Here is a 10,066-nt window from a genome sequence, read left to right as displayed (position 1 = left end):
GTTGATGTAATCAACTTACCCCTCCCCAAAAATTACAGGCCTTGTGCCTTTGGTAGAAAAGATTATTACTATTATTATTATTATTATTATTATTATTATTATTATTATTATTTAAATTAGAAATATTCTTTTTGTTCTTGTTTGCCATAAATAGTCATCTTTCACAGAGTTGCATCCAGAAGGATATTTTCTTCCAGTATTACTTGATGAAAAAAATTTTGCAAGTTGTTTTTACCAAAGAATAGCTTTGGATTATTTAAAATTGCCCAGGATGGAAAAGTACAACTTAATTTGTACTTGGTGGCGACATTTACCTGGGGGTGAGTCAAGCTGGATCTGACCAATGGGTTCAACATGACCCCTCACAATTACTGACCACATCTGACAGTCAGCCCTGACATTTCAGCAGGCAAAATAATGCTTGTCTGTTGCCCAAAAGTCCTACTTGTAAATTTGACAAATACCTCACTGGGAGAGCAAGTACTTCAGATAGCACAGATGCCATAGATGTAGTTGTCATTCATTGTTGATGTGTAGATTTCATGTTTTCCAATGGAAAAGTAGATTTTTTCAAACTTTGTTTTTAATTGTGTATATATTTATATGTGGTGCCATTTATATTATATTTTTGTGATTTAAAATTCAGTAGTGGATGGAAACTAAAACTCAGTAGTGGATGGAAGGCATACAAATCACTGTGGTGATATCTTTGAATATCACATGATCATATGACTGACCAGACTATCAGATCTTATTACACATTGCTGGTCACAATTCACTTTGCATCACTTTAACCTTAGGATGACACCATCCTACTAGTTAGGTGAGCAGGCCAACATTCCCCCACAATCAAAAGGGGGAACTAGAGCAATGTGAAATGAAGTATTTTGGTCAAGAACACAACATGCTGCCCTGTCTGGGAACTGAACTCATGATCTAGTGACCATGAGTGCAACTGCCTAGTGACTAGGCCATGCAATTTCACATCCACAAATATGTCTCACCCAATTTTGTAAACACTTTATTTATGACAAATAAATTTATGACAACTACCAATTAAACAAAACAATGCAGTTACAAACACTAACAGTTCCAATTTAAGAAGCACAAAAACATATGACATAAAAGCAATCTTAAATAACAATAATGAAAGCACCATCACAATAAAAGTAACTCATCTTTCATTAGAATTGAGAGCCAAAGTGAGGTGATAAACATGAGTAAGCCCCCAGCCAAAAAAACAAAAAAAAACATGGTAAAAGTATATAACAAAAGAGAGTACTTCTTTGTCTGAGGACTTCACACAAGAAAGGACAAGAAGGAAAGTGATGTACCTTTGTTTTTCAATAAGTAAATAAAAATGAAAAAGAAGAGAGTTTTCAGACAATATTTAAAGCTAAAGATGAGACAAGAAGTGCTGCCACAGCTACACCTATACTTCAGATATGAAAAATTGAACCTCCTGTACTTAACCTCTGAGTTTTTCACTGAAAATATCAGAGTATTAAATAAGTAATACTGGAGTTCTTTGCTTTAAATATAGGGTAAAGACCCCTTTCGGTCACAAATGACCATGGGATTGCACCTAGAAAGTTACCCTCTGAGGCACAAGTCTGAGCAAAGTTGTTTATGGAACACTAGCAGTCACCCATGCATACCAGCCTCCCCTCTCCACACCACTGATGTTATCTAAGGGAAAGGCAAAGGCCAATATGGCTTGGCACCAGTGATATTGCAACTCATTTCTACAGCTGAGTGAACTGGAGCAACGTGAAATAAAGTGTCTTGCTCAAGAACACAACACACAACCCAGTCCAGGAATCAGACTGACTACCTCATGATTGCAAGCCCAACCACAGAGCCATGTGCCTTCACTTTAAATATATATGTACAAAGTATAGCAAGCCATGACTGAGTATCACGTACCATCATACCTTACTTTAAATCCTTCACTTCTTCTGAAGCATAGGCCAGTGAAGACATTTCTCCACCGTTCTCACTTCTGATGTGAGGGAAGGCATTCCTCACCAAATTCTTGTGAGTTTTGAATTGCCATTGATGCTTCTGTAACTTTGTCGTTTTTCTTGGTGGGAAGTTAGCCCCATACAGACCCATTTTTACCACTGGGAAGCTGTGAACTATATTGGTCTCACCCAGTGTTTCCCAAAAGGAGTCCATATGGCCCTCGGGGGTCTATAAAAGATTTTGCTGTTGAAATTTATGTGCAATAAGCTGGTTATACATCTCCAAACCACAATATATTTTAACAATTTTTTTATACAGTTCATCATTATCATAATTATCATTTAACGTCAACTTTTCCATGCTGGCATGGGTTGAATGATTTGACTGGAGCTGTTAAGCCAGGGGCTACACCAGGCTCTGTTGTCTGTTCTGGCATGGTTTCTATGGCTGGATGCCCTTCCTAATGCCAACTACTCAAAGAGTGTAGGGATGCTTTAATGTGACACTAACACGAGTGTTTTTTTACATGGCACCAGCACAAGTATCAATTCTGCTGTGGTAGACAGGTTTTCTTGAGTACAGCAATGCACCAGAAATCTCAGTATTTAAATATAAAGAATATACAGTTCTATATTTAAGAGATGAGGAATTATGTACATTATTTACATTTGACGGATATTTGTCCTGATCTTGTTTGTTGTTAACACAACGTTTCGGCTGATATACCCTCCAGCTTTCATGAGGTGTCTTGGGGAAATTTCAAACCTGGGTTCTCATTCCTAAAGTATTTTTTGATGTTATTATTATTATTATTATTATTATTATTATTATTATCATCATTATTATTATTATTATTATTCAGGTCACTGCCTGGAATCAAACTTGGAATCTTGAAGTTAGTAGCTCATGCTCTTAAGCACTATACCCACGGGCATATGGCGTAGTAGTTAAGAGTGCGGGGGGCTACTAACCCGAAGATTCTGAGTTCGATTCCAGGCAGTGACCTGAATAATAATAACAACAACAACAACAATGAAAAATACCTTAGGAATGAGAACCCAGGTTCAAAATTTCCCCAAGACACTTGATGAAGGCTGGCGGTGGGTGTATCAGCCAAAATGTATTAATAACAAACAAGATGAGGACAAATATCCATCAAATGTAAATAATGCATAAAGAATATAATATGAGTTTTTAGACATTGAATGATTATGAGGGTCCAGAAAAGTAAAATAGGGATCAAAGGGGTCCATAGGCAAAAAATTATTGAGAACTAATGGTTTAGTCTCTCTCCTCTGATCTGTCCAGCATGGGAGGCCTTACTAGGAGCTTGTGCTTCACTTGTTAGCTTTTAGGACCACTGAGGCATACAAGCCACCACATTACAACAAGGACTGGACCTTCTAGCAGAACATGTACCATGCAAGGCGGCGAGCTGGCAAGAACGTTAGCACGCCAGGTGAAATGCTTAGTGGTATTTCGTCTGTCTTTATGTTCTGAGTTCAAATTCTGCCAAGGTTGACTTTGCCTTTCATCCTTTCACGGTCGATAAATTAAGTACCAATTGCGTACTGGGGTCGATCCAATCAACTAGCCCCCTCCCCAAAAAATGTCGTGCCTTGTACCTCGAGTAGAAAAGAACATGTACCATGCTTTTGCTAACTGTTCCAGGTGTCTATGTAGTGGTAAACAAGCAAGAACACCCTCTCAGCCACCATGCCCTTGATTCAATGGATCCTCTAGGACAGGGGTTTTCAAACTGTGGTCCGCGGACCACAGGGGGTCCGCAAGGACAAGACAGGGGGTCCGTGGACAGCAAATACTTTTTATGGGCAATTTGATTTTATATATGTTTTTTAATCAAAATCTTTTAATTGACAATAAACCTATTTGTTAAATACTGTTAAATAAATAAATGTAAAAATATATGTTATTTTAAGCAAATATTTATGTATAAATTTCATAAGTGTTTATAACGGGGTCCCTAAGGTAAAGTCTGAAATATAAAGGGGTACACAAGTCAAAAAGTTTGAAAACCCCTGCTCTAAGATATGACAACAGCTGAGAGAGGAGAGAGCTGCTGCAGTATCTGACTAATTACTCATTTACAACCAATGTGAAATGAAGTGCCTTTTCAAGACATAATGCATTACATGATTCAGGAACTGAACCCTTGACCTTGTGTTGAACAACCCAAAGCATTAAACTAAATGCTCCACACATACACACACATACACACATTATTCATTGTATAGATGTTTAAATAGAAATGAAATATGCTTGTGTGTGTCCCTTTGTTTGTATTTGTATAATGTGTGTGTTCTTGTGTGTGTCTGTGTTTGAATGTTTAAGTGTGTGTATGTGTGTGTGACTGTATATGCCCCTGTGTATTTGAATATGTGTGTATATATGTGTGAAAATATAAATATAAGTATACATATGTCTGTGCCTTTGTATGTGTGTGTGCATGCTTGTGTATGTGTATGTATGTGTGTGTGTGTGTGTTTGTGTGTGTTTGTGTGTGTATGTGCATATGTGTATTTGAATATGTGTGTTTGTGTGTGTGCATGCTTGCACATGTGTGAACGCGTATGTCTGTGTGTATCTATGTGGTGTGAGAGAGAAAGAAAGTGAGATAGATCGATCGATAGATAGACAGACAGACAGACAGACTGACTGATTGATAGATAGATAGATAGATAGATAGATAGACAGACAGACAGATAGAGAATGGAAGAGAAAGAGAGAGAGAGAGAGAGAGAGAGAGAGAGAGAGAGAGAGAGAGAGAGAGAAAGGGAGATGGTGGAAAATACAGAAGCGAGATTAATTCCAACCTAGATTAATTGCAACCAATGAAGAAGATGCTTCTTTTCACCAGCTACATTAAATGTTCACCTTAGGAACAGTTATAACATATATCTGTACAATAATAATAAGCCAAGACAGAGCTATAGGAGAGAAGACAGGGTTGGAATGTCAGGCATTGACTGATATCTCTGTAGAACGTTTTGCTGATGATAGAAGAATGTATTAATGTATGTTAATGTATGCTAACATACATTAACATACATGAATGTTAATGGAATAAGAATCTATGAATATTTAATGGTTGAAGTCATATGACTGTATGACCATCACAGTGGATTTCTAGCTTAAAGGTCCTCAGTTCAAATCCACAGTGGATTATTAGTTTGCAGGGTGTAGGTTTAAATCTACCATGGGTTACTAGCTTATAGGTATTAGGTTCAAATCCAATGTGGTTGGTTTTATTTCAGTATTTATGCAGAACTTTTAGTTCTGTGAATTTTACTTCATATAGGTGTGCAAGGATGGCTGTGTGGTTAAAGAGTTTGCTTCCCAATCATGTGGTTTCAGGTTCAGCCCCATAGGTTACCCGGCTGGAGAGAGAGAGAGAGAGAGAGAGTAGGAGATAGCAGGGTAGAGATGGTGGCAAAGTACCGGGCATACTCACAAGGGACAGGGATCAGAATATAAATGGGATGGTCGAGTAAAGGCAGAGAGAGATACAGATGGTGGCAAATGCCAGGGCATACCCTTGAAGTTTGAAGGTCATAATATAAGTGGCGGGATATTGTGAAAGAAGCGTGATTAGAGAGTGGGGAGGGGAAGTGAGTAGTAAAAACCTGGGTATATAGAGTGGGTGGGGGCTACTGGATAGGAATGATACAGAGAAATATGCATAACTGTATTCTACATTCATTAATTCCATGCTTTAGTAACAATGCCATTATGTATGAAACTAACAACTATTGATATAGGTTTCATGAGAAAAAGATGAAACTCCACAGGATTGTCTAATGTTGAGAGGTTATGACGTCAAGGTTTGTTTTGGTTCTTCAGATATCAGCAGCCATTAACACATCACAACAGATTGATGAGACAGTTCAAAAACACAGAGGGTTTGTCAAATACAGTAATGACCCCAGAAAGTTCTTCCAAGGCCGTGTGATTAACAAAAAAAGAAAAAAAAGAGATTCAACTTTTTTTCACACAAGTTAACTAAAGCGTTAAAAGATTTTTCAAATGGTGCCAGTCTTGGAAAATGTGCTCATGGAGAACAGTCGTTCCCTTTCTTCTCCTATTATCTATGCCACTGTACATACTACCAAGTTATACTTGCTTGCAAATGACAGCCATGAATTTTTTCTGGCTTCAGTTTATATATCAATCGTGTACTACTACTTGTGATGGCATACAGCTCAGTGGTTAGAGTGTCAGGCTCACAATCATGAGATAGTGAGTTTCATTCCTGGACCGGGCTATATGTTGTGTTCTTGAACAAGACACTTTATTTTCACGTTGCTCCAGTTAACTCAGCAGTAGAAATGATTTGCGACATCACTGGTGCCAAGCTGTATTTGCCTTTCTTTTGGATAACATCGTTGGCATGGAGAAGGGAGGCTGGTATGCATGGGCAACTGCTGGTCTTTCATAAACAACCTTGCCCAGACTTGTGCCTCGAAGGGGAACTTTCTAGGTGCAATCCCATTGTCATTTATGACCAAATGGAGTCTTTACCCTTTTTACTAATACTCATTGAAATCTGCACCACATATTTTTCAGTGTATATACTCTTGCCATTGTCTATCGTATATATTCTTACTACATCTAACATATATTCTGTGACAATGACTAATACTATATACTGTGTGTAGTTTATATACTGTCTGTCACTATATATATGGTGCATATACTGCACTGTATAATGTTGGTCACTTTCTCTGGTGTAAATACAATCATGTTGTCTAGTGCAGAAGTTTTCAAACTGTGGTCCGCAGACCACAGGGGGTCTGCAAGGACAAGACAGGGGGTCCGTGGACAGTAAATACTTTTTATGGGCAATTTGATTTTATATAGGTTTTTTAATCGAAATCTTTTAATTGACAATAAACCTATTTGTTAAATACTGTTAAATAAATAAATGTAAAAATAAATGTTATTTTAAGCAAATATTTATGTATAAATTTCATAAGCGTTTATAAGGTAGAGCCTGAAATATAAAGGAGTCCGCAAGTCAAAAAGTTTGAAAACCCCTGGTCTAGTGTATATACTGCCACTTTGTCTAATGCATGGACTGTCTTTCAGTATTGTCTGTTGCATATAGTCTGCAGCCATGTCATGTGTATATACTTTCACTATGTTTTGTACCAGTAATATATTGGAGTTGAATCATTCCAACATGTATCACTCTTTAAAATATTTGACTTCATGTTAAAGGTAAATTCTCTTTCCTTCTCTCTCACAGTCTCTCTCACAAGCACACATACACACACACAAACACACACACGCATGCATACAGGCACGCATGCATACAGGCATGCATGCATACAGGCACACATGCATACACACACACACACACACACACACACACACACACACACGTGTATTTATTATCCAGTGTCCGCAAACTGAATCATTCAATCATTTATCTTTTCAGCTTTGAAGGAATATGGTTTTGGTGAACATCGATATTTTTATTTCATTGTAGTTGAAGACACATCTGATAAAGGTTTGTCAACATCTTTTTTTTCTTTTTTTGCTTCTTTTCTCTTTTACAGTTTCTCTTTTTCCTCTTCTTTTCCAAATGCTGTAACAAGCATTGCCAACAAAAACAAAGCGTTTATTTTTCAAATTTTCAACATATTGCACTCAGCTTATACAGTTCTTGTATCCTCTTGTTGACAATATGGTTACACCATTTCTCTTTGTGTGTGTACATTGGGGAAGAGTCTTCAAATATTTATTCCTTTTTTTCAATTTATGAATGATATCAAAATTAATTGTACATATTGTACACATAGGCGCAGGAGTGGTAGTGTGGTAAGTAGCTTGCTTACCAACCACATGGTTCCGGGTTCAGTCTCACTGCGTGACACCTTGGGCAAGTGTCTTCTACTATAGCCTCGGGCCGACCAAATCCTTGTGAGTGGATTTGGTAGACGGAAACTGAAAGAAGCCCGTCGTATATATGTATATATATATGTGTGTGTGTGTGTTTGTGTGTCTGTGTTTGTCCCCCTAGCATTGCTTGACAACTGATGCTGGTGTGCTGGTGTGCTCATGTCCCCGTCACTTAGCGGTTCGGCAAAAAGAGACCGATAGAATAAGTACTAGGCTCACAAAGAATAAGTCCCGGGGTGGATTTGCTTGACTAAAGGCGGTGCTCCAGCATGGCCACAGTCAAATGACTGAAACAAATAGAAAGAGTAAAAAAAGAGTATTGTACATCCTGGACAAGCCAAAGCATCATTTTTATAAGTGCAGGCATGGCTGTGTGGTAAGAAGTTTGCTTCCCAACCACATGGTTCCAGCTCTAGTCCCACTGCGTGGTACCTTAGGCAAATGTCTTCTACTATATAACCTTGAGCTGACCGAAGCCTTATGAGTGGATTTGGTAGATAGAAACTGAAAGAAGCCCGTTGCATACATATATACGTACATATCTATGTAGGTGTGTTGATGTGTTTGTGTTTGTCTCCCCACCATCACTTGACAACCGATGTTGGTATGTTTACATCCCCATAACTTAGTGGTTTGGCAAAAAAGAAACCAATAGAATAAGTACTAGGCTTAAACCCTTTAAGGTGGTGCTCCAGCATGACCACAGTCAAAATGACTGAAACAAGTAGATATTCTAGAAAGAGCATAAAACAGACTATAAATATATATTCACTGTATTGTTGTTTTGATCTGACCAGTACTTCTCAACTATTTTTTACCTATGGGTCCCTTTGATTTCTGTTTTACTCAAATGGACCTACATAGCCATTTAATGTATCATCATCATCATCATCATCATCGTTTAACGTCCACTTTCCATGCTGGCATGGGTTGGACAGTTTGACTGAGGACTGGTGAGCCAGATGGCTGCACCAAGCTCCAATCTGATCTGGCAGAATTTCTACAGCTGGATGCCCTTCCTAATGCCAACCACTCCGAGAGTGTAGTGGGTGCTTTTACGTGCCACCGGCACAAAGGCCAGTCAGGTGGTACTGGCGATGGCCACACTCAAAAGGTGTTTTTTATGTGCTATCTGCACAGGAGCCAGTCCAGCGGCACTGGCAACAACCTCGCTCGAATGTTGTTTTCCACGTGCCACCGGCACAAGTGCCAGTACGGTGACCACTGGTAACAATCACGCCCAAACCTACAGTAGAAGACACTTGCCCAAGGTGCCACACTGTGGGATTGAACCCGGAACCATGTGGTTAGGAAGCAAGCTTCTTATTTCTTTACTACCCACAAGGGGCTACATACAGAGGGGACAAACAAGGACAGACAAGGGGGATTAAGTCGATTACATCGACCCCAGTGCATAACTGATACTTAATTTATCGACCCCGAAAGGCAAAGTCGACCTCGGCGGAATTTGAACTCAGAACGTAACGGCCGACGAAATACCGCTAAGCATTTCGCCCGGCGTGCTAACGGTTCTGCCAGCTTCTTACCACACAGCCACACCTGTGCCTATTGTAGAAGTATAACAAATTTACTGAACATAAATTTTAACAACGAAATCTTAAATGGACCCCACCAAGGGCCATATGGTCCCTGGTTGTAAAACATTGCTGGTCACAATGCACTTTTCCTGCAATGTTGTACCTTTCAAAGGATGCCACCTTGTTGGCCAAGGCAGGTAGGCCAAAATATTCTCTGGAAGGAATGCCAGTCTGTTGTAAGGTTACCTATTTGCAGCTGAGTGGACTGGAGCAATGTGGAAATGAAGTGTTTTGCTCAAAGAACACAATGCACTACCAGTGTGGGAATCAAACCCACGATGCTGCGATCACGAGCGCAACACTCTAACCACCAAGCCATGTGCCTTCTCTCTCTCTCTCTCTCTCACACACACACACACACACACACACACACAAACACAAAGACATAAACATGCACACACACACACACACACATGTATATGCATACATACATACATATACTTACTACTATAAGTGGTAAGTGTGTATATGTGTGTGTGTGTTTATATTTTAAGACATATTAATATCACAATGTTTTTGAGCTAGAATATAAAAGTCTCTCTTTTCTTTTGTTGTTTGCTGCAACTTCTGCCTCTTTCTTT

At 38.9% G+C, this 10,066-nt stretch overlaps 1 protein-coding gene across 2 annotated transcripts in view; it reads left to right on the top strand.

Annotated features, from left to right (window-relative positions):
* LOC106873281 (spermidine/spermine N(1)-acetyltransferase-like protein 1) overlaps positions 1-10,066 on the top strand; it is a 178,378-nt gene that overhangs the window by 106,166 nt on the left and 62,146 nt on the right. For both annotated transcript variants that reach the window (XR_008264893.1, XM_052970666.1), the window contains exon 3: positions 7,424-7,495. Coding sequence is in view for 1 of the 2 variants with exons in the window: in XM_052970666.1 (XP_052826626.1) it covers positions 7,424-7,495 (72 nt within the window). In the remaining variant the exon portion in view is untranslated. The remainder of the gene's footprint in view (positions 1-7,423; positions 7,496-10,066) is intronic.

The sequence above is a fragment of the Octopus bimaculoides genome, chromosome 9 (assembly GCF_001194135.2).
Source record: "Octopus bimaculoides isolate UCB-OBI-ISO-001 chromosome 9, ASM119413v2, whole genome shotgun sequence".
NCBI classification, from domain to species: domain Eukaryota; kingdom Metazoa; phylum Mollusca; class Cephalopoda; order Octopoda; family Octopodidae; genus Octopus; species Octopus bimaculoides.
Note: the sequence above shows the minus strand (reverse complement) of the source record. Positions and strands in the feature narration are given on the sequence as shown.